At 70.5% G+C, this 24160-nt stretch overlaps 1 protein-coding gene across 1 annotated transcript in view; it reads left to right on the plus strand.

Moving 5' to 3' along the window:
- Positions 1 to 692: 692 nt before the first annotated feature.
- The window catches only part of SPTBN2 (spectrin beta, non-erythrocytic 2), a 30303-nt gene continuing 6835 nt past the window's right edge, over positions 693 to 24160 (plus strand). Inside the window, exons 1-27 of the mRNA XM_075135146.1 lie at positions 693 to 849; positions 4791 to 4942; positions 7521 to 7694; positions 9319 to 9410; positions 9514 to 9594; positions 9699 to 9814; positions 9909 to 10021; positions 10890 to 11077; positions 11159 to 11276; positions 11359 to 11517; positions 12254 to 12556; positions 12637 to 12790; positions 13707 to 14577; positions 14665 to 14802; positions 15432 to 16188; positions 16288 to 16490; positions 16572 to 16662; positions 16751 to 16897; positions 16975 to 17238; positions 17925 to 18149; positions 18588 to 18677; positions 18784 to 19038; positions 19113 to 19243; positions 20697 to 20901; positions 20988 to 21362; positions 22186 to 22430; positions 22530 to 22668. Coding sequence (XP_074991247.1) covers positions 693 to 849; positions 4791 to 4942; positions 7521 to 7694; positions 9319 to 9410; positions 9514 to 9594; positions 9699 to 9814; positions 9909 to 10021; positions 10890 to 11077; positions 11159 to 11276; positions 11359 to 11517; positions 12254 to 12556; positions 12637 to 12790; positions 13707 to 14577; positions 14665 to 14802; positions 15432 to 16188; positions 16288 to 16490; positions 16572 to 16662; positions 16751 to 16897; positions 16975 to 17238; positions 17925 to 18149; positions 18588 to 18677; positions 18784 to 19038; positions 19113 to 19243; positions 20697 to 20901; positions 20988 to 21362; positions 22186 to 22430; positions 22530 to 22668 — 5943 coding nt within the window. The remainder of the gene's footprint in view (positions 850 to 4790; positions 4943 to 7520; positions 7695 to 9318; positions 9411 to 9513; positions 9595 to 9698; positions 9815 to 9908; positions 10022 to 10889; positions 11078 to 11158; positions 11277 to 11358; positions 11518 to 12253; positions 12557 to 12636; positions 12791 to 13706; positions 14578 to 14664; positions 14803 to 15431; positions 16189 to 16287; positions 16491 to 16571; positions 16663 to 16750; positions 16898 to 16974; positions 17239 to 17924; positions 18150 to 18587; positions 18678 to 18783; positions 19039 to 19112; positions 19244 to 20696; positions 20902 to 20987; positions 21363 to 22185; positions 22431 to 22529; positions 22669 to 24160) is intronic.

Below are 24160 nucleotides of genomic sequence, written 5' to 3' on the forward strand. Positions count from 1 at the left end.
CCCCCCCCCAGTGACAGGATCCCCCCCCAGTGACAGACCCCCCTCCCCAGTGACAGGACCCCCCCTCCCAGTGACAAGGCCACCCCCCCGGTGACAGGACCCCCACCCGTGACAGGGCCCCCCCCATGACAGACCCCCCTCCCCAGTGACAGGACCCCCCTGCCTGTGACAGGACCCCCCCTCGTGGCAGGACCCCCCTCCCCAGTGACAGACCCCCCTCCCCAGTGACAGGACCCCCCCTCCCAGTGACAGACCCCCCTCCCCAGTGACAGGCCCCCCCCTCCCAGTGACAGGACCCCCCCCCGTGACAGGACCCCCCTTCCCAGTGACAGGACCCCCCTGCCTGTGACAGGACCCCTCCTCGTGGCAGGACCCCCCCCCAGTGACAGACCCCCCTCCCCAGTGACAGGACCCCCCCCCGTGACAGGACCCCCCCCCCCCGTGACAGGACCCCCCCCGTGACAGGACCCCCCCCCGTCGTGGCAGGACCCCCCCCCTCGTGGCAGGACCCCCCCCGGTGACAGGACCCCCCCCCTCGTGACAGGACCCCCCCCGTGACAGGACCCCCCCCCCCTCGTGGCAGGACCCCCCCCCGTGACAGGACACCCCCCCCCCCGTGACAGGACCCCCCCCCGTGACAGGACCCCCCCCCTCGTGCCAGGCCCCCCCGCGAGAGCCCCCCCAGGGCGGCCATGCTGTCCCCCCCGGCCTACGACAGCCTGGAGCTGCAGCGGCCCTACGGGGACGTCAACAACCGCTGGGACGGCGCCGAGGAGGAGGAGGAGGAGGGCGACCATGAGGGCAGCTCCGCCCGCCGCTTCGAGCGCTCCCGCATCAAGGCGCTGGCTGGTACGGGGGGCACCCCAAAAATGGGGGGGGGCACCCCAAAACGTGAGGGGGGCACCCCAAAACGTGAGGGGGCGGGCCAAAACGTGAGGGGGAGGCCCAAAACGTGAGGGGGGCACCCCAAAACGTGAGGGGGGCACCCCAAAAATGGGGGGGCACCCCAAAACGTGAGGGGGGCACCCCAAAACGTGAGGGGGCGGGCCAAAACGTGAGGGGGGTGACCCAAAAAGTGAGGGGGGCACCCCAAAACATGAGGGGGGCACCCCAAAAATGAGGGGGGAGGCCCAAAAAGTGAGGGGGGCACCCCAAAAAGTGAGAGGGGCACCCCAAAAAGTGAGGGGGGTGACCCAAAAAGTGAGGGGGGCACCCCAAAACATGAGAGGGGCACCCCAAAAAGTGAGGGGGTGACCCAAAAAGTGAGGGGGGCACCCCAAAAAGTGAGGGGGGCACCTCAAAAAGTGAGGGGGGCGACCCAAAAAGTGAGGGGGGCACCCCAAAACATGAGGGGGAGGCCCAAAAAATGAGCGGGGCACCCCAAAAAATGAGGGCGCGGGCCAAAAAATGAGGGTTCACCCCAAAACATGAGGAGGGAGGCCCAAAACATGAGGGGAGCACCCCAAAAATGAGGGGGAGGCCCAAAAAATGAGGGGGAAGGCCCAAAAAGTGAGGGGGGCACCCCAAAAAATGAGGGGGGAGGCCCAAAACATGAGGGGAGCACCCCAAAAATCAGGGGGAGGCCCAAAAAGTGAGGAGGGCACCCCAAAAAAATGAGAGGCCACCCCAAAAAGTGAGGGGGGCACCCCAAAAATGAGGGGGGAGGCTCAAAAAATGAGGGAGGCACCCCAAAAAATGAGGGGGCCCCCAAAAACAGGACGGGACTCCAAAAGCAGGGGGAATCCAAAAGCGGGGGGGCACCCCAAAACTGGGGGGGGCACACCAAAATGTGAAGGGGCATGCCAAAATAGAGGGGGACTCCAAAACCAGGGGGGGCACCCCAAAACCAGGGGGAGCACCTCAAAACATAGGAGGGGCATCCCAAGATAGGGAGGGACCCCAAAACATGGAGGGGCACCCGAAAATAAACAGGGGGGCAGGAACCCAAAACAAGGGGGGCACCCCAAAAACGGGGGGGGAACCCAAAAACAAGGGGGGCACCCAAAAACAGGGGGGGCACCCCAAAACAAGGGGGCGTCCCAAAATGGGGGGGCACCCAAAAACAAGGGGGGCACCCCAAAACCTGGGGACATCCCAAAACATGGGGGGGGGGCACTTTAAAAAAGGGGGGTGCATCCCAAAATAGGGGGGGGACCCCAAAACAAAAGAGCATCCCAAAACCTGGGGGGACACCCAAAAATGGGGGGCATCCAAAAACATGGGGGGGGGACCCTAAAACGGGGGGGGGGGCACCCTAAAACATGGGAGGGGCATGGGGGACCCCAGTGTGTGGGGGGTGTGCACATGCGTGTGCACATGCACACGCATGGAGGCGGGTGCACACGCAGCCACGTGCACACGTAGCCGTGCACGAGGGCGCACACGCACGCGCACGCACGCGCACGCCTGCGAACACGCGTGCACGCACACGCAGCTACACGCATGCACACGCCTGCGAACACGCGTGCACGCACGCACACGCAGCTGCACGCACGCACACGCCTGCGAACACGCGTGCACACGCAGCTACACGCAGCCGTGCCCGTGTGCACACGCGTGCCCACGCAGCTACGCGCCCGGCTCTGCGCACACGCGTGCGTGCCCACACGCAGGCGCGCACACGCGTGCGCACGCCCAGCACGCCCGACCTGTTTTCATGTAAATCCCGGCGCCGCCCTCGCCCGGCCCCACGGCACCCGGCCCCCCCCGCCGCCCCCCGCTTCCGTGAGACGGGGGGACGGCCCCCCCCCCCCCCCAAATTGGGGGACCCCCAGGGGGATGGGGTCCGTGCCGGGACCCCCCTCTCCCTGCAGGAGCCCCCCCAGGGCCCTCCTGGTCCCCCTGGGTCGCCCCCTGTCCCCATAGGCTCCCGTGGTGCCCCCCAAGTCCCTCGGTGCCCCCCCACGTCCCTCGGTGCCCCCCAAGTCCCTCGGTGCCCCCCCAAGTCTCTCAGTACCCCCCAAGTCCCTCGGTGCCCCCCACGTCCCTCTGTGCCCCCCCCCACGTCCCTCTGTGCCCCCCACGTCCCTCTGTGCCCCCCCCAAGTCCCTCTGTGCCCCCCATGTCCCTCTGTGCCCCCCCCCAAGTCCCTCTGCCTGCCAACCCCCCCCCCGGGTCCCTATAGGTGACCTCTGGCCCTATAGGTCCCTCCAGCCCCTATAGGGCTCCCCAGAGGCTGGAGGTCACCCCCCGCTCCCCCCAGGCCCCGTAGATCTTCCCCAGGTGCCCCCCCCCAGACCCTATAGACACTCCCCCCGTCCCTATAGTCTCCCCTGGCCCTATAGGTCCCGCCTGGGTCCCCCTAGGACCTATGGGTCCCTCTGGACCCTATAGACACCCCCCCCTGACCCTATAGACCCCCCCGGGCCCTATAGGTGTTTTCCAGGACCCTGTAGGTATCCCCTCAGGCCATACGGGTGCCCCCCCACCCCACAGGTCCCCCCCTGGGTCCCCCCAGACCCTATAGATCCCTCCAGGTTCCCACGAGCCTCCCTGAAACCGCCGCACCCCCCCCACCCCCCCCGCACCCCGAAACCGGCACACCCAAACCCCGCGGGGCGACGCCCGACGCCCCCGGACGCCTGGGTCCCCTCGGGGGGGGGAGGGGAGGGGGGTGCGCCCAGACGCCTGGGACCCCTCCTCACCTTGAGGGGGGGGCTGGTGGTGGGAGCCCCGATGCCTGGGACCCCCCAGCTGGGGGGGGCGGGACAGGGCACCCTGGGAGCAGCAGGGACCCAGGGGTCCAGGGGGGGGCACCCAGGGGTCTGGGGGGGCACCCAGGGGTCCAGGGTGCGACCCAGGTGTCTGGGGGGGGCACCCAGGGGTCCGGGGGGGCACCCAGGGATCTGGGGGGGCATCCAGGTGTCTGGGGGAGCACCCAGGGGTCCAGGGGGTGACCCAGGGGTCTGGGAGGGGCACCCAGGGGTCCGGGGGGGCACCCAGGGATCTGGGGGGGACCCAGGTGTCCGGGGGGGCACCCAGGTGTCCAGGGGGTGACCCAGGGGTCCGAGGGGGCACCCAGGGGTCCGGGGGGTGACCCAGGGGTCCAGGGGTTGACCCAGGGGTCCGGGGGGTGACCCAGGGGTCCGGGGGGGCACCCAGGGGTCTGGGAGGGGCACCCAGGGGTCCGGGGGGGCACCCAGGGATCTGGGGGGGCACCCAGGTGTCTGGGGGAGCACCCAGGGGTCCAGGGGGTGACCCAGGGGTCTGGGAGGGGCACCCAGGTGTCCGGGGGGGCACCCAGGGATCTGGGGGGGACCCAGGTGTCTGGGGGGGCACCCAGGTGTCCAGGGGGTGACCCAGGGGTTCGCGGCTGTCCCAGCCCTCTGTGCCCCCCCAAGACCCCCCCCAGCTCCCCCAAGACCCCCCAATCCCCCCTGCAGCCCCCCCAAAACCCCCCAATCCCCCCTGCAGCCCCCCAACGACCCCCCCAGCCCCCCGCGGCCCCCCACAATCCATCCCCAAATCCTCTTATTGCTAATCCGGGGGCCGGCGCCGGGCACGGCTGGCGCGGGGGAGCCGAGCAAAACCCCCCCCCCCCTCCCCATCAGGGGGGCCCAGAGCTTTGGGTTGGGGGGCAGAGGGTGGGGGGCCCCCCCAGCTGTGGGGTGGGTTACCTGGTTCTCCGGCCCCCGCTTTGGGGGTCCCTCACGGTGCTGCACCGAGCTGGGTGTCCCAGCCCCCGCCCCGCCTCCGTCTGCTGGCCGGGGTGGGGGTCTCTGGGCCGGGTGGGGGTGTCAGTGGGGGGGTGGGGGTCTCTGCCCCCCCCCCCACCGCCGCCCCCTCCCCAGACGAGCGCGAGGCGGTGCAGAAGAAGACCTTCACCAAGTGGGTGAATTCCCACCTGGCGCGGGGGACGTGTCGGCTGGGGGACCTCTACAGCGACCTGCGGGACGGCCGCATGCTGCTGCGCCTGCTGGAGGTGCTGTCGGGGGAGCAGCTGGTGAGCGGGGACCCCCCACCCCCGGATGGGTACCCCCCCCAAACACAGACCCCCGGATGGGTACCCCCAGGGACCACCCGTGGGTGGGCACCCGCTCCCCGCGACAATCCCCATTCCGGTGTCTGGGTGCCCCTTTAATTGGGAGCCCAGGGTTGGGGTGACCCTCTCTGGGACCCCCAGATCTGGGACCCCTTTGCCGGGACCCCCAGGCACCCCCTTCCCCAGGACCCCAACACCTGGGACCCCTTCCCTAGGACCCCCAGAAAACCCCATTCCTGGGACCCCAACACCCAGGACCCCTTCCCTGGGACCCCCAGAAAACCCCATTCCTGGGACCCCAACACCCAGGACCCCTTCCCCAGGACCCCAGTACCTGGCACCCCCTTTCCTGGGACCCCAACACCCGGGTGACCCTCCCCGGGACCCCCAGCCCCTGGGACCCCTTCCCTGGGACCCCAGGACCCGGGTGACCCTGCCCGGGACCCCCAGCCCCCAGGACCCCTTCCCTGGGACCCCCTGGAACCCCCTTCCCTGGGACCCCAATACCTGGGTGACCCTTCCCAGGACCCCCAGCCCCCAGGACCCCTTCCCTGGGACCCCCTGGAACCCCCTTCCCTGGGACCCCAATACCTGGGTGACCCTTCCCAGGACCCCCAGCCCCCAGGACCCCTTCCCTAGGACCCCAGCCCCCCGGGTGACCCTCCCCGGGACCCCCAGCCCCCAGGACCCCTTCCCTAGGACCCCCTGGAACCCCCTTCCCTGGGACCCCAATACCTGGGTGACCCTTCCCAGGACCCCCAGCCCCCAGGACCCCTTCCCTGGGACCCCAGCCCCCCGGGTGACCCTCCCCAGGACCCCCAGCCCCCAGGACCCCTTCCTTGGGACCCCCTGGGACCCCCTTCCCTGGGACCCCAGGACCCGGGTGACCCTCCCCAGGACCCCCAGCCCCCAGGACCCCTTCCCTGGGACCCCAGCCCCCCGGGTGACCCTCCCCAGGGCCCCCAGCCCCCAGGACCCCTTCCCTGGGACCCCAGCCCCCCAGGTGACCCTCCCCGGGACCCCCAGCCCCCAGGACCCCTTCTCTGGGACCCCCTGGGACCCCCTTCCCTGGGACCCCAGGACCCGGGTGACCCTCCCCAGGACCCCCAGCCCCCAGGACCCCTTCCCTGGGACCCCAGCCCCCCGGGTGACCCTCCCCAGGGCCCCCAGCCCCCAGGACCCCTTCCCTGGGACCCCAGCCCCCCGGGTGACCCTCCCCGGGACCCCCAGCCCCCAGGACCCCTTCCTTGGGACCCCCTGGGACCCCCTTCCCTGGGACCCCCAACACCCGGGTGACCCTCCCCAGGACCCCCAGCCCCCAGGACCCCTTCCCTGGGACCCCAGCCCCCCGCGTGACCCTCCCCGGGACCCCCAGCCCCCGGGACCCCTTCCCTGGGACCCCCAGGCACCCCGAGTGACCCTCCCCGGGACCCCCAGCCCCCGGGACCCCTTCCCTGGGACCCCCAACACCCGGGTGACCCTCCCCGGGGCCCCCAGCCCCCGGGACCCCTTCCCTGGGACCCCCTGGGACCCCCTTCCCTGGCACCCCAGCCCCCCGGGTGACCCTCCCCAGGACCCCCAGCCCCCAGGACCCCTTCCCTGGGACCCCAGCCCCCCGGGTGACCCTCCCCGGGACCCCCAGCCCCCAGGACCCCTTCCTTGGGACCCCCTGGGACCCCCTCCCTGGGACCCCAACACCTGGGTGACCCTCCCCGGGACCCCCAGCCCCCAGGACCCCTTCCCTGGGACCCCCTGGGACCCCCTTCCCTGGGACCCCAACACCTGGGTGACCCTCCCCAGGACCCCCAGCCCCCAGGACCCCTTCCCTGGGACCCCAGCCCCCCGGGTGACCCTCCCCAGGACCCCCAGCCCCCAGGACCCCTTCCCTGGGACCCCAGCCCCCCGGGTGACCCTCCCCGGGACCCCCAGCCCCCAGGACCCCTTCCCTAGGACCCCCTGGAACCCCCTTCCCTGGGACCCCAATACCTGGGTGACCCTTCCCAGGACCCCCAGCCCCCGGGACCCCTTCCCTAGGACCCCAGCCCCCCGGGTGACCCTCCCCGGGACCCCCAGCCCCCAGGACCCCTTCCCTGGGACCCCAGCCCCCCGGGTGACCCTCCCCAGGACCCCCAGCCCCCAGGACCCCTTCCTTGGGACCCCCTGGGACCCCCTTCCCTGGGACCCCAGGACCCGGGTGACCCTCCCCAGGACCCCCAGCCCCCAGGACCCCTTCCCTGGGACCCCAGCCCCCCGGGTGACCCTCCCCGGGACCCCCAGCCCCCAGGACCCCTTCTCTGGGACCCCCTGGGACCCCCTTCCCTGGGACCCCAGCACCCCGGGTGACCCTCCCCAGGACCCCCAGCCCCTGGGACCCCTTCCCTGGGACCCCAGCCCCCCGGGTGACCCTCCCGAGGACCCCCAGCCCCTGGGACCCCTTCCCTGGGACCCCAGCCCCCCGGGTGACCCTCCCCGGGACCCCCAGCCCCCAGCCCCCCCTCCCCGTGCGCCGGGGGGGCCTGACCCCACCCTGCGCCGTCAGCCCAAGCCCACCAAGGGCCGGATGCGGATCCACTGCCTGGAGAACGTGGACAAGGCGCTGCAGTTCCTCAAGGAGCAGCGGGTGCACCTGGAGAACGTGGGCTCCCACGACATCGTGGATGGCAACCACCGCCTCACCCTCGGCCTCGTCTGGACCATCATCCTCCGCTTCCAGGTGCCGCCACCCCCGGGGGGCCCTGCCTCTGCCGCGGGGGGCCCTGCAGCTGCCGTGGGGGTCTTGCACCCACCGTGGGGGGTCTTGCACCCGCTGTGGGGTCCCTACAGCTGCCGTGGGGGTCTTGCACCCACCGTGGGGGGTCTTGTACCCACCATAGAGGTCCCTGCAGCTGCCACGGGGTCTTGCACCCACCATGGGGGGTCTTGTACCCACCGTGGGGGGTCTTGCACCCGCTGTGGGGTCCCTGCAGCTGCCACGGGGGTCCCTGCAGCTGCCACGGGGGTCTTGCACCCATCATGGGGGGTCTTGCACCCACCGTGGAGGTCCCTGCAGCTGCCACGGGGGTCTTGCACCCACCGTGGGGGGTCTTGCACCCGCTGTGGGGTCCCTGCAGCTGCCACGGGGGTCTTGCACCCACCGTGGGGGGTCTTGCACCCACCATGGAGGTCCCTGCAGCTGCCATGGGGGTCTTGCACCCACCATGGGGGGTCTTGCACCCGCTGTGGGGTCCCTGCAGCTGCCACGGGGTCTTGCACCCACCGTGGAGGTCCCTGCAGCTGCCATGGGGGTCTTGCACCCACCATGGGGGGTCTTGCACCCACCGTGGAGGTCCCTGCAGCTGCCACGGGGGTCTTGCACCCACCGTGGGGGGTCTTGCACCCGCTGTGGGGTCCCTACAGCTGCCACGGGGGTCTTGCACCCACCGTGGGGGGTCTTGCACCCACCATGGAGGTCCCTGCAGCTGCCACGGGGTCTTGCACCCACCATGGGGGGTCTTGTACCCACCGTGGGGGGTCTTGCACCCGCTGTGGGGTCCCTGCAGCTGCCACGGGGGTCTTGCACCCATCATGGGGGGTCTTGCACCCACCATGGAGGTCCCTGCAGCTGCCACGGGGGTCTTGGACCCACCATGGGGGGTCTTGCACCCGCTGTGGGGTCCCTACAGCTGCCACGGGGGTCTTGCACCCACCGTGGGGGGTCTTGCACCCACCATGGAGGTCCCTGCAGCTGCCACGGGGTCTTGCACCCACCATGGAGGTCCCTGCAGCTGCCATGGGGGTCTTGCACCCACCATGGGGGGTCTTGCACCCACCGTGGAGGTCCCTGCAGCTGCCACGGGGGTCTTGCACCCACCGTGGGGGGTCTTGCACCCACTGTGGAGGTCCCTGCATCTGCCATGAGGTCTTGCACCCACCATGGGGGGTCTTGCACCCACTGTGGAGGTCCCTGCATCTGCCACAGGGTCTTACACCCACCATGGGGGGTCTTGCACCCGCTGTGGGGTCCCTGCATCTGCCACAGGGTCTTGCACCCGCTGTGGGGTCCCTGCAGCTGCTACGGGGGTCTTGCACCCACTACGGGGGTCTTGCACCCACCATGGAGGTCCCTGAGCCCACCATGGATGTCCCTGAACCCACCGTGGGGGTCCCTGAACCCACTGTGGGGGTCTCTGAACCCACTGTGGGGTCCCTGCACCCACCACAAGGTCCCTGCGCCCATTGTGGGTCTGCGCCCCCACCCTGGAGCCCCCTGCCCCAGCTGGGAGCCCCCCACATACCCGTCCCCAGCCATGGGGTGGTCCGGGGACCCCCACTCACCCCACGCTGCCCCCCCCGCCCAGATCCAGGACATCAGCGTGGAGACGGAGGACAACAAGGAGAAGAAGTCGGCCAAGGATGCGCTGCTGCTCTGGTGCCAAATGAAGACGGCGGGGTGAGCGTGGAGCGGGGGGTCCCGGGGGGTCCTTGGGGGGTCCTAGAGGGTCCCGAGGGGTCCCGGGGGTCCCAGACTGAGCCCTGACCCCAGCACCTGGCAGGTACCCGAACGTGAACGTGCACAACTTCACCACGAGCTGGCGGGACGGGCTGGCCTTCAACGCCATCATCCACAAGCACAGGTGGGGCACGGGGGGGACACGGTGACGTCCGCGTGGGGCAGGGGGCTGTGGGACAGGGGCCGTGGGGCAGGGGGCCGTGGGGCTGAGGGTCTCCCGTTGCCCAGGCCGGACCTGGTGGACATGGACGCGTTGCGGCGCTGCAACGCGCACTACAACCTGCAAAGCGCCTTCAACCTGGCCGAGCGCGAGCTCGGGCTGACCAAGCTGCTGGACCCCGAGGGTGAGGAGGACTCGGGGGGCCGTGGGGGGTTTGTGGGGGGCTGTGGGGGGTTTGGGGGGGGCCGCACTCACCCCCGGCACTCCGCTCCCCGCAGACGTCAACGTGGACCAGCCGGATGAGAAGTCCATCATCACCTACGTGGCCACCTTCTACCACTACTTCTCCAAGATGAAGGCGCTGGCGGTGGAGGGGAAGCGCATTGGGAAGGTGACGGGGCAGAGCGGACGGACGGACGGACGGACGGAGGGCTGGAGGGAGGGAGAGATGGGCGGGGGGGGGGGCAGGTGGAGGGGGGAAGGAAGATGATGCGTGAGGGCCCAAAGGGATGGACAGACGGACGGAGGGAGAGGGGAGGTGGACAGCTAGATGGAGGGGAGGACTAAAGGGATGGACAGACAGACAGATGGAGATGGACACATAGATGTAGGAGCGCCCAAAGGGATGGACAGACGGATGGAGGGAAAGGGGAGATGGACAGCTAGATGGAGGGGAGGACAAAGGGATGGACAGACAGACAGACGGATAGAAAGACGGAAAGAAGAGATGGACGGATGGATGTACGGGTGCCCAAAGGGATGGACAGACGGACGGCTGGCTAGAGGGAGGGAGAGAGGAGGTGGACAGACAGCCGAATGGGCGCCCGAATGGCTGGACAGACAGCCGAATGGGCGCCCAAATGGCTGGACAGACAGCCGAATGGGCGCCCGAATGGCTGGACAGACAGCCGAATGGGTACCCAAATGGCTGGACAGACAGCCGAATGGGTACCCAAATGGCTGGACAGACAGCCAAATGGGCGCCCAAATGGATGGACAGACAGCCAAATGGGCGCCCGAATGGCTGGACAGACAGCCAAATGGGCGCCCAAATGGATGGACAGACAGCCAAATGGGCGCCCAAATGGCTGGACAGACAGCCGCTGGAGGGCAGGAGGGAGGAGGCGGACGCTCGACGGAGGGCTGGACAGACGGCCGGGCAGGGACCCGGCAGGAGGGAGCGCGGGCAGGTGGCGGGCAGATGGTTGGCGGGATGAGCCGGCCGGGGACGGCAGATGGACAGACGGACGGTGCCGCAGGTGCTGGACGCGGCGCGGGAGGCGGAGGAGCTGGTGGGGAAGTACGAGGAGCTGGCGGGCGAGCTGCTGGGTTGGATCGAACAGACCATCCTCTCCCTCAACGACCGGCAACTGGCCAACGCGCTGCCCGGCGTGCAGAACCAGCTCCAGGCCTTCAACACCTACCGCACCGTCGAGAAACCCCCCAAGTGAGCCCCCCCCCCAAACCCCGGCAGGGCTGGGGGTCCCCGGGGGGCTCAGCGACGCGTCTTCCCCCCCTCCCCCCCCAGGTTCATGGAGAAGGGCAACCTGGAGGTGCTGCTCTTCACCGTCCAGAGCCGGATGCGGGCAAACAACCAGAAGGTCTACGTGCCGCGGGAGGGGAAGCTCATCTCCGACATCAACAAGGTGATGGTGGCGGTGACAGTGGCGGTGACGGTGACGGTGGCGGCGCGGTGCCGGAGGGGCTGACGGGGAATTGTCTCGGCAGGCCTGGGAGCGGCTGGAAAAGGCGGAACACGAGCGGGAGCTGGCGCTGCGCACCGAGCTCATCCGGCAGGAGAAGCTGGAGCAGCTGGCGGCGCGGTTCGACCGCAAGGCGGCCATGCGGGAGACCTGGCTGAGCGAGAACCAGCGCCTCGTCTCCCAGGTGCCGGCCGGCGACCAGGCCGACGGGGGTCCTGCGCCCCACCGCCACCCCCCAATGACCCCGGGGAGCCGGGTGACCAGGGGTCCTGCACCCCACCGCCACCCCCCAATGACCCCGGGGAGCCGGGTGGCCGGGGGTCCTGCGCCCCACCGCCACCCCCCAATGACCCCGGGGAGCCGGGTGGCCGGGGGTCCTGCGCCCCACCGCCACCCCCCAATGACCCCGGGGAGCCGGGTGACCGGGGGTCCTGTGCCCCACCGCCACCCCCCAATGACCCTGGGGAGCCGGGTGACCAGGGGTCCTGCACCCCACCGCCACCCCCCAATGACCCCGGGGAGCCGGGTGACCGGGGGTCCTGTGCCCCACCGCCACCCGCCAATGACCCCAGGGAGCCGGGTGACCAGGGGTCCTGCACCCCACCACCACCGACCCTGGGGACCCAAGGTATTTGGGGGTCCCACTCCCCACTGCCACCCTCCAATGACCCTGGGGACCCCCCAATGACCCTGGGGACACAAGGTGGGGGTCGCACTCCCCACTGCCAGCCCCCAATGACCCTGGGGATCCCCCAAATGACCCCAGGGACTCAAGGTGTCTGGGGGTCCCGCTCCCCACCACCACTGACCCCAGGGACCCAAGGTGTCCGGGGGTCCCGCTCCCCACCGCCACCCTCACCGACCCCAGGGACGCAGGGGCCGGGCTCTGCCCCCTCCTTACGTCTCGCCGGCCCCCCCAGGACAACTTTGGGACGGAGATGTCGGCGGTGGAGGCGGCGGTGCGGAAACACGAGGCCATCGAGACGGACATCGTGGCCTACAGCGAGCGGGTGCAGGCGGTGAGCGCGGTGGCGGCCGAGCTGGAGGCCGAACGTTATCACGACATCCGCCGCGTCCTGACGCGTCGCGACAACGTGGTTCGGCTCTGGGATTTCCTCCGGCAACTGGTGGCCGCCCGCCGCGAGCGGTTGCTGCTGCACCTGGAGTTGCAGAAGATGCTGCAGGACTTGGCGCATCTCATGGACTGGATGGAGGAGATGAAGGTACCGGCGCGGCGGGGGGCGCGGCGGGGGGCGCGGCGGCCGGACCCTGACGCCGCCGCGTCCCCGCCCCGGTCCCGCAGGGCCGGCTGCAGTCGCAGGATTTGGGGAAGCACCTGCACGGGGTGGACGACCTGCTGCAGATCCACGCGCTGGTGGAGGCCGACATCGCGGCGCAGGCGGAGCGGGTGCGGGCGGTGAGCGCCGCGGCGCAGCGATTCGCCCTGCCCGGTGAGGGTGAGTGCCGCCAGGGTGCCCCGGGACCCCCGGGATGGCTGGTGGACCCCGGACCCCTGAACCCTGGGATGGCCCCAGACCCCCAACCCCCAGAACGGCCCCCAGACCCCCAGAGTGGCCGGTGGACCCCAGACCCCCAACCCCCAGGACACCCCCAACCTTGGCCCCCAGACTCCCAGGGCGGGTGCACCCTGGACCCCCAAAACCCAGGAGTGCCCCAGACCCCCAACCCCAGCCCCCAGCCCCCCGGGGCAGCCGGTGCCCCCTGGACCCCCAAACCCCAGGATAGCCCCCAGATCAGCCCCCAGACCGCCAGGGTGGCTGGTGGCCCCTGGACCCCCAACCCCTGGGATGTCCCCCAGCCTCCGGGAGTGGCCAGTGCACCCCAGACCCCCAAACCCTGGGACAGCCCCCAGCCCCCCAGAGTGGCCTGTGCCCCTGAACCTCCAGCCCCCAGATCAGCCCCCAGCCCCCCAGGGCGGCCGGTGCCCCCTGGACCCCCAAACCCCAGGATTGCCCCAGACCCCCAACCCTGGCCCCCAGCCCCCCGGGACAGCCGGTGCCCTCTGGACCCCCCAAACCCTGGGATGTCCCCCAGCCCCCCAGGGCGGCCGGTGCCCCCTGGACCCCCAAACCCCAGGATTGCCCCAGACCCCCAACCCTGGCCCCCAGCCCCCCGGGACAGCCGGTGCCCCCTGGACCCCCCAAACCCTGGGATGTCCCCCAGCCCCCCAGGGCGGCCGGTGCCCCCTGGACCCCCAAACCCCAGGATTGCCCCAGACCCCTAACCCTGGCCCCCAGCCCCCCGGGACAGCCGGTGCCCCCTGGACCCCCCAACCCCTGGGATGTCCCCCAGCCCCCCGGGGTGGCCGGTGCACCCCGAGCCCCCTCAGGGACCTGCCGGGGGTCCCCACAGGCTACCAGCCCTGCGAGCCGGCGGCGGTGCGCGAGCGCGTGGCCACGCTGGAGCTGCGTTACCGGGAGCTGGCGGAGCTGGCGGGACAGCGCCGGACTCGGCTGGAGGAATCGCGGCGGCTTTGGAAATTCTTCTGGGACACCGGGGAAGAGGAGGCTTGGATGCGGGAACAGGAACGACTCCTCTCCTCCGAGGATGTCGGTCGGGATCTGACCAGCTCCCTGCGCCTGCTGAGCCAGCACGATGCCTTCCGCGGGGAGCTGAGCGGGCGCGCGGGGCCGCTGGAGCAGGCGCTGGCCCGGGGCCGGGATCTGGCGGCCGAGGGCCGGTTAGGGGCGGCCGAAGTGGCCGAACGGGTACGGGAGATGGAAGAACGTTGGCGGGCGCTGGCCGAACTGGCGGCCGAACGCGAACGACGCCTGCGGGAAGCCGCCGGCTTCTTTCAGTTCCAGGCGGAAGCGGCGGACGCGGAGGCCTGGCTGGAGGACGCCCTGCGCCTGGCGTCCAGCCCCGAGCTGGGCCACGACGAATATTCCACCCGCAGCCTGGCCCGGCAGCACCGGGAGGTGCAGGAGGAGGTGCGGAGCCACCGCCCCGCCATCGACGCCCTGCACGAGCAGGCTCGCGCCCTGCCCACCGTTTTCACCGACGCTCCCGGCGTGGCCGGTCGATTGCCGGCGCTGGAGCGGCGTTACCAGGAGTTGGCGACGCGAGCCGAGCGCCGGCGGCAGGACCTGCAGGACGCCCTCAGCCTCTACACCATGCGCAGCGAGGCGGACGCCTGCGGGCTGTGGGTGGGCGAGAAGGAGCAGTGGTTGCATGCCATGCACGTCCCCGACAGGCTGGAGGACCTGGAGGTGGTGCAGCAGCGGTGAGCGCCGGCACCGGACCCCCGCCTCGGCGCGGCACGGCCCCCCCGGAGGGTGCTGAGCCCCCGTCTCCGTTCCCTGCCCCGCAGTTTCGAGACGCTGGAGCCGGAGATGAACAACCTGGCGTCCCGCGTGGCCGCCGTCAACCGCATCGCCGACCAGCTGCTGGCCACCGACCAGCGCAACCAGGAGAGCATCCGCGCCACCCGCGAGCAGCTCAACGCCAGGTGGGCGGCGGGCGAGGCGGGCAGGGCGCTGCGGGCAGGCAGGGGGGCTCCTGGCAGGGATGGGTTCTCCAGGCAGGCAGGGATGCTCCAGGCAGGGACGGGTTCTCCAGGCAGGAACGGGTTCTCCAGGCAGGGACGGGTTCTCCAGGCAGGGATGCTCCAGGCAGGGACGGGTTCTCCAGGCAGGGATGGGTTCTCCAGGCAGGGACGGGTTCTCCAGGCAGGGATGGGTTCTCCAGGCAGGGATGCTCCAGGCAGGGACGGGTTCTCCAGGCAGGGATGGGTTCTCCAGGCAGGGATGCTCCAGGCAGGGACGGGTTCTCCAGGCAGGGATGCTCCAGGCAGGGATGGGTTCTCCAGGCAGGGACGGGTTCTCCAGGCAGGGACGGGTTCTCCAGGCAGGGATGCTCCAGGCAGGGATGCTCCAGGCAGGGATGGGTTCTCCAGGCAGGGACAGGTTCTCCAGGCAGGGATGGGTTCTCCAGGCAGGGACGGGTTCTCCAGGCAGGGACGGGTTCTCCAGGCAGGCAGGGATGCTCCGTGCCGGATGGCCGGGCAGCCGCGGGCAGGGCGGGCCGCTCCGTGCGCGGCGCCGGCTGACGCGTCCCCCCAACCCCGCTGCGGCGCAGGTGGGAGCGGTTCCGCGCGCTGGCCGACCAGAAGAAGGAGGCGCTGACGTCGGCGCTGAACATCCAGAACTACCACCTGGAATGCAACGAGACCACGTCCTGGATGCGGGAGAAGACGAAGGTGATCGAGTCGACGCAGGGGTTGGGCAACGACCTGGCCGGCGTCATGGCCCTGCAGCGCAAGCTCTCGGGCATGGAGCGCGACCTGGAAGCCATCCAGGGCAAGGTGCGGGATTTGCGAGCCGAAGCGGAGAAGTTGGCGGCCGAACACCCGGAACAAGCGCCAGCCATCCTGGATCGGCTGTCGGCCATCGAGACGGTGTGGGACGAGCTGTGCCGCAGCCTACGGCGACGCGAGGAGTCGTTGGGAGAGGCCAGCAAGCTGCAGGGCTTCCTGCGGGATCTGGCCGCCTTCCAGGCCTGGCTATCCCGCACCCAGACGGCCGTGGCCTCCGAGGACGTACCGGCCACCCTGGTTGAAGCCGAACGGTTGCTGAGTCAGCACGAGAGCATCCGTAAGGAAATCGCCCACTACGGCGACGACTACCGCAGCACGCGAGCCGTGGGCCGGGAGGTGACGCAGGGACAGACGGACGCGCAGCACGTCTTTCTGCACCAGCGCCTGGAGGCTCTGGACACGGGCTGGGAGGAGCTGGGGAGGATGTGGGAGAACCGCCACCACCTCCTCTCCCAAGCCTTCGCCTTCCAGCTCTTCCTCCGTGACTCCAAGCAGGTCGAGGGTGTCCTCAGCACCCAGGTGAGCGGCTGGGGAGGCGAAGCCGGCAGCGCCGGCAGCAGGGGGGACCCCAGGGTGCCGGAGGGGTGGCGGTGACGCCCGGTCCGTCGTCCTGCGCAGGAGTACGCCCTGTCGCACACGGAGATGCCCGGCACGCTGCCGGGAGCCGAGGCCTCCGTCAAGAAGCACGAGGATTTCATGGCCACCATGGAGGCCAACGGGGAGCGCGTCCAGGGGCTGGTGGCCACCGGCCGCAAGTTGGTGGCCGAGGGCAGCCTCCACGCCGACAAGGTGCAGGAGACGGTGGATTCGGTGGAGAGCAGGTGAGGGGACCCCCCTGCCCCATGGCCCAGCCCCGGCACCGGGGTCCCCGGCCCAGCCCTCACCCCCTGCCCTCGCCGCAGGCACCGGAGGAACCGGGAGACGGCCCAGGAGCTGCTGGGGAGGCTGCGGGACAACTGGGAGCTGCAGCGGTTCCTGCAGGATGGGCAGGAGGTGAGCGTGGGATGGGGACGGGATGGGAAAAGGGATGGGATGGAACCAGCACGGCGTGACGGCCCCGTCCCTGCTCTCCCGCCGGCAGCTCACGCTCTGGATCGACGAGAAGATGCTGACGGCGCAGGACGTCTCCTACGAGGAGGCGCGCAACCTGCACACCAAGTGGCAGAAGCACCAGGCCTTCGCCGCCGAGCTGGCCGCCAACAAGGGCTGGCTGGAGAAGATGGAGAAGGTGGGGCCGGCGCGAGGCCGGGGCGCCGGGACCGCCCCCCCGCAGCGTGGCCCCGCTGACGCCGGCATCCCCGACAGGAGGGCCAGCAGCTGGCGTCGGCGAAGCCGGAGTTGGGGACGGTGGTGACGGAGAAGCTGGCGGCGCTGCGGGGGCTGTGGGACGAGCTGGAGTCGACCACGCGGACGAAGGCGCGGCGCCTGTTCGACGCCAACCGCGCCGAGCTGTGCGCCCAGTCCTGCGCGGCGCTGCGGGGCTGGCTGGCCGGCGTGCATGCCCAGCTGCGCTCCGACGACTACGGCAAGGACCTCACCAGCGTCAACATCCTGCTCAAGAAGCAGCAGGTCCGGCCCGGCGGGGGGACGGGGTCTGCGGGGACGGGGATGCAGGGGACGGGGATGCAGGGGACAGGAATGCAGGGGACAGGGGTGCAGAGATGGGGTCTGCGGGGATGGGGATGCAGGGGACGGGGATGCAGGGGACGGGGATGCAGGGGACAGGAATGCAGGGGACGGGTGCAGAGATGGGGTCTGCGGGGATGGGGTCTGCGGGGACGGGGATGCAGGGGACAGGGGTGCAGGGATGGGGTCTGCAGGGGACAGGGGTGCAGGGATAGAGGTGCAGGGGACAGAGGTGCAGGGACAGAGGTGCAGGGGACAGGGGTGCAGGGACGGGGTCTGCAGGGATGGGGTCTGCGGGGACGGGGATGCAGGGGACAGGGGTGCAGGGATGGGGTCTGCAGGGACGGGGTCTGCGGGGATGGGGATGCAGGGGATGGGGATGCAGGGATGGGGTTTGCAGGGGACGGGGATGCAGGGAACAGGGGTGCAGGGGACAGGGGTGCACGGGACGGGGTCTGCAGGGGACGGGTGCAGGGGACAGGGGTGCAGGGATGGGGTCTGCGGGGACAGTCTGCAGGGGACAGGGGTGCACGGGGAAGGGTTGCATGGGGACAGGGTGCAGGAGATGGGGTGCAGGGGACAGAGGTGCACAGGCAGGGGGTCACTCACCGGCCCCGCGCCCCGGGCAGATGCTGGAGAAGCAGACGGCGGTGCGGGAGAAGGAGGTGGAGGCCATCCGGGCGCAGGCGCAGGCCCTCAGCCGGGAGGACGCCAGCGCGGCCGAGGTGCAGGGGCAGGTCCGTGCCGTGGAGGAGCAGTTCCTGGGGCTGCGGGAGCCGCTGCGGGAGCGCTGCCGAAAGCTCCTGGCCTCCAAGGAGGAGCACCAGTTCAACCGCGACCTGGAGGACGAGATCGTGAGTGGGCGCCCGGCCACAGGAGGGGACCCTGGGGACCCCCAGCGTCCTTGAGCCCCCGGAATCCCTGATCCCCACCATCCCTGACCCCCCCAACATCCCTGATCCCTACTGTTCCTGATCCCCACCATCCCTGACCCCCCAACATCCCTGATCCCCACTGTTCCTGATCCCCACCATCCCTGACCCCCCCAACATCCCTGATCCCCACTGTTCCTGATCCCCACCACCCCTGACCCCCCAACATCCCTGATCCCCACTGTCCCTGACCCCCTGGCATCCCTGATCCCTGCCATCCCTGACCCCCCGGCATCCCTGAGCCCCCGGCATCCCTGATCCCCACTGTCCCTGATCCCCGCCATCCCTAACCCCCCAGCATCCCCGATCCCCGCCGTCCCTGACCCCCCGGCATCCCTGAGCCCCCCCGTCTCCCACCAGCTGTGGGTGAAGGAGCGCAGACCCCTGGCTGTGTCCACCGACCACGGCAAGGACCTGCCCTCCGTCCAGCTCCTGATAAAGAAGAACCAGGTGGGTTGGGGGGGGTCCGGCAGCCGCCGCTGCCCCCCATGTGGGGGTCCCGCCATCCCCGGGACCACCCACGCTCACCCCGTGTGTCCCGTCACCCCCCCCCCAGACGCTGCAGAAGGAGCTGCAGGGCCACGAGCGGCGGGTGGAGGAGCTGCTGGGGCGGCGCGGGGGGCTGTCGGGCCCGGCCGAGCGGGTGCGGGAGCTGCGGGAAGCCTGGCAGGAGCTGCGGCTGCAGGCGGAGCTGCGGCACCAGCGCCTGGAGCGGGCTCACGCCGCTCAGCAGTTCTACTGCGACGCCGCCGAGGCCGAGGCTTGGATGGGCGAGCAGGAGCTGCACATGATGTCCCAGGAGAAGGCCAAGGTACGGCCCCGGGGCGGTTTGCCCCCCACCCCAGCCCCGCAGCCCCCCCCTGAGCCGCTGTGACCCCCCCCCAGGACGAGCTGAGCGCCCAGGCCATGGTCAGCAAGCACCTGGTGCTGGAGCAGGCGCTGCGGGACTACGCCCACACCGTGCACCAGCTCTCGGTGCAGAGCCGCGATATGGTGGCCAGCGGGCACCCCGAGAGGTGGGTGACGTCCCCGGGTCTGCTGGCATCAACCCACGGGGGACGGGCGTCCCCTGACACCCCCCATCCCCACGTCCATCGTCCCATGAGCACCGTGTCCCCCCATGGACCCCCCATCCCCACGTCCACCATCCCACAAGCACCGTGTCCCCCCCTGGACCCCCCATCCCCACGTCCATCGTCCCATGAGCACCGTGTCCCCCCCTGGACCCCCCATCCCCACGTCCATCGTCCCCTGAGGACCCTGTGTCCCCCCCTGGACCCCCCATCCCCAGATCCATCGTCCCACGAGCACCGTGTCCCCCCCTGGACCCCCCATCCCCGCATCCATCATCCCACGAGCACCGTGTCCCCCCCTGGACCCCGCATCCCCAGATCCATCGTCCCACGAGCACCGTGTCCCGCCCTGGACCCCCCATCCCCACGTCCATCGTCCCCTGAGGACCCTGTGTCCCCCCCTGGACCCCCCATCCCCACATCCATCGTCCCCTGAGGACCCTGTGTCCCCCCCTGGACCCCCCATCCCCACGTCTACCACCCCACGAGCACCGTGTCCCCCCCGGACCCCCCATCCCCACGTCCACCACCCCACGAGCACCGTGTCCCCCCCTGGACCCCCCATCCCCACATCCATCATCCCCTGAGGACCCTGTGTCCCCCCCTGGACCCCCCATCCCCGCATCCACCACCCCACGAGCACCGTGTCCCCCCCTGGACCCCCCATCCCCGCATCCATCATCCCACGAGCACCGTGTCCCCCCCTGGACCCCGCATCCCCAGATCCATCGTCCCACGAGCACCGTGTCCCGCCCTGGACCCCCCATCCCCACGTCCATCGTCCCCTGAGGACCCTGTGTCCCCCCCTGGACCCCCCATCCCCACATCCATCGTCCCCTGAGGACCCTGTGTCCCCCCCTGGACCCCCCATCCCCACGTCTACCACCCCACGAGCACCGTGTCCCCCCCGGACCCCCCATCCCCACGTCCACCACCCCACGAGCACCGTGTCCCCCCCTGGACCCCCCATCCCCACATCCATCATCCCCTGAGGACCCTGTGTCCCCCCCTGGACCCCCCATCCCCGCATCCACCACCCCACGAGCACCGTGTCCCCCCCTGGACCCCCCATCCCCGCATCCATCATCCCACGAGCACCGTGTCCCCCCCTGGACCCCGCATCCCCAGATCCATTGTCCCATGAGCACCGTGTCCCCCCCTGGACCCCCCATCCCCACGTCCATCATCCCCTGAGGACCCTGTGTCCCCCCCTGGACCCCCCATCCCCACATCCATCATCCCCTGAGGACCCTGTGTCCCCCCCTGGACCCCCCATCCCCACATCCATCGTCCCCTGAGGACCCTGTGTCCCCCCGCCACCTCCCACCCCCGCACACATCGTCCCCCGACGGCGGGTGCCCGGTGCCGCCGGCGCTGACGGCCGCCGCGCCCGCAGCGAGCGGCTGACGCTGCGCCAGGGCCAGGTGGACAAGCTCTACGCCAGCCTGAAGGACCTGGCGGAGGAGCGCCGGGCCGCGCTGCAGGAGCACCAGCGGCTCTGCCAGCTCAAACGCGACGTGGACGACCTGGAGCAGTGGATCTCGGAGCGGGAGGTGGTGGCCGCTTCCCACGAGCTGGGCCAGGACTACGAGCACGTCACGGTGCGAGGATGAGGAGGGAGGGCGCTGGGGTGTCCCCGTGTCCCCTCCCCGCCGTCCCCGACACGGCTCGCCCCCCCTCCCTGCAGATGCTGCGGGACAAGTTCAGGGAGTTCTCGCGGGACACGAGCAGCATCGGGCAGGAGCGGGTGGACGGCGTCAACGGGCTGGCGGACGCGCTGATCGCGGCGGGGCATTCGGAGAACGCCACGGTGGCCGAGTGGAAGGACGGGCTGAACGAGGCTTGGGCCGACCTGCTGGAGCTGATCGACACGCGGTCGCAGATGCTGGCGGCCTCCTACGAGCTGCATCGCTTCTACCACGACGCCCGCGAGACCCTGGCCCAGGTGCAGCACAAGCAGAAGCAGCTGCCGGACGAGGTGGGCCGCGACCTGAACACGGCCGAGGCCATGCAGCGCATGCACACCGCCTACGAGCACGACATCCAGGCCCTGAGCGCCCAGGTGAGCCGCGCGGCGCGGGGGACGGCGCGGCGCGGGGCGGGACGGCGGCGCGGCGCAGCACGGGGTGGCGTGGCACGGCGCGGCGTGCCGCGGAACAGCACAACGTGAAGCAGCATGGTGCAGCGTGATGCAGTACGGCACGGCGCGGCACGGCACGGTGCAGCCCTGCGTGGCACGGCACGGTGCAGCACGGCACGGTGCAGCACTGCGTGGCACAGCATGGTGCAGCCTGGCATGGTGCAGCCTTGCATGGCACCGCATGGTGCAGCACGGCACAGTGCAGCCCTGCATGGCACAGCACGGTGCAGCCCAGCATGGTGCAGCACAGCATCGTGCAGCACGGCACAGTGCAGCCCTGCATGGCACAGCATGGTGCAGCCCAGTATGGTGCAGCCCTGCATGGCACAGCATGGTGCAGCCCAGCACGGTGCAGCCCAGCATGGTGCAGCCCGGTACGGTGCAGCCCTGCATGGCACAGCATGGTGCAGCCCGGTACGGTGCAGCCCTGCATGGCACAGCATGGTGCAGCCCAGCACGGTGCAGCCCAGCATGGTGCAGCCCGGTACGGTGCAGCCCTGCGTAGCACGGCAGCGTGGTGTGGCGTGGTGCAGCACGGCACAGTGCAGCCCAGCGTGGTGCAGCGTGGCACAGCACCGTGTGGCACAGCGTGGCACCCTGCAGCCCGGCACGGTGCAGCCTGACATGGCACGGTGCAGCACGGCACGGTATGGCGCAGCACGGCGCAGTACCGTACGGCGCAGCACGGCACGACGCAATGCAGTACGGCGCGACGCGGCGCGGCCTCACCTCCGTGCGCCCGCAGGTGCGCCAGGTGCAGGAGGACGCGGCGCGGCTGGAGAAGGCGTACGCCGGGGAGAAGGCGGCCGACATCCGCCGGCACGAGCAGGCGGTGAGCGAGGCCTGGGCCGAGCTGCGCGGCAGCAGCCAGGGCCGGCGCCGGCTGCTCCTCGACACCGTCGACAAGTTCCGTTTCCTGCGGGCGGTGCGGGACCTGCTGCTCTGGATGGACGGCGTCCGCCTGCAGATCGAGGGCCAGGAGCGCCCGCGGTGAGGGGGGACGCGTCACCGCGGCGGGGGGGGGTGGGCGTTTACCGGGACGGCGGCAGCACCGCGGGGACGCTGACCGCGTCCCCGTCCCCGGCGCAGGGACGTGTCTGCGGCCGACCTGGTGATCAAGAACCACCAGAGCATCAAGGCGGAGGTGGAGGCGCGGGCCGACAGCTTCGACGCCTGCGTGGCCATGGGCACCGCGCTGCTCGACAAGGGCCACTACGCCGCCAACAAGGTGGGGCCCTCCCCGTCCCCGTGTCCCCGTGTCCCCATCCCCGCATCCCCGTGCCCCCATCCCCGCGTCCCCATGCCTGTCCTCGTGTCCCTGTCCACATCTCCGTGTCCCCGTGTCCCCATCCCCGTGTCCCTGTGTCCCCATCCCCGTGTCCCTGTGTCCCCATCCCCGCGTCCCCATGCCTGTCCTCGTGTCCCTGTCCACATCTCCGTGTCCCCGTGTCCCCATCCCCGTGTCCCTGTGTCCCCATCCCCGTGTCCCCGTGTCCCCATCCCCGCATCCCCGTGTCCCCATCCCTGTGTCCCCATGCCTGTCCTCGTGTCCCTGTCCACATCTCCGTGTCCCCGTGTCCCCATCCCCGTGTCCCTGTGTCCCCATCCCCGCGTCCCCATGCCTGTCCTCGTGTCCCTGTCCACATCTCCGTGTCTCTGACGCTGTCCCTGTGTCCCTGTCCCCACTCCTGCATCCCTGTCTCTGTCCCCCCATCCCCATCCCTGTCCCCCTGTCCCCATCCCCATGTCTCTGTCTCTATCCATGTGTCCCCACCCCATGTCCCCGTGTCTCTGTCCCCATCCCTATATCCCTGTCCCCAGCCCTGTGTTCCCAGCCCTGCGTTCCCATCCCCATGTCCCTGTCCCCATCCCCGTGTCCCCATCCCTATGTCCCTGTCCCCATCCCCGCGTCCCCATGCCTGTCCTCGTGTCCCTGTCCACATCTCCGTGTCTCTGACGCTGTCCCTGTGTCCCTGTCCCCACCCCTGCATCCCTGTCTCTGTCTCCCCATCCCCATCCCTGTCCCCCTGTCCCCATCCCCATGTCTCTGTCTCTATCCATGTGTCCCCACCCCATGTCCCCGTGTCTCTGTCCCCATCCCTATATCCCTGTCCCCAGCCCTGTGTCCCCAGCCCTGCGTTCCCATCCCCATGTCCCTGTCCCCATCCCCGTGTCCCCATCCCCATGTCCCTGTCCCCATCCCCATGTCCCCATCCCTGTGTCTCTCTCTCCACCCCTGTATCGCTGTCCCCAGCCCTGTGTCCCCATCCCCGTGTCACTGTCCCCAGCCCTGTATCCCATCCCCATCCCCGTGTCCTCATCCCCATGTCTGCATCACTGTGTCCCCATCCTCATGTCCTCATCCCTGTCCCCAAATCTCTGTCTCTATCCGTGTGTCCCCATCCCCATGTCCCTGTCCCCATCCCTGTATCCCTGTCCCCATCCCCATGTCCCCATTCCCGTGTCTCTGTCTCCATCCCTGTATCCCTGTCCCCATCCCTGTGTCCCCATCCCCATGTCCCCATCCCCATGTCCCTGTCCCCATCCCCGTGTCCCCATCCCCGTGTCCCCGTTCCCATGTCCCTGTCCTCATCCCCGTGTCCCCATCCCCGTGTCCCCATTCCCATGTCCCTGTCGCCATCCCCGTGTCCCCATCCCCATGTCCCCATTCCCATGTCCCTGTCCCCATCCCTGTGTCCCCATCCCCATGTCCCCATTCC

This window comes from Calonectris borealis, chromosome 37 (assembly GCF_964195595.1).
Source record: "Calonectris borealis chromosome 37, bCalBor7.hap1.2, whole genome shotgun sequence".
In the NCBI taxonomy this organism is placed as follows: domain Eukaryota; kingdom Metazoa; phylum Chordata; class Aves; order Procellariiformes; family Procellariidae; genus Calonectris; species Calonectris borealis.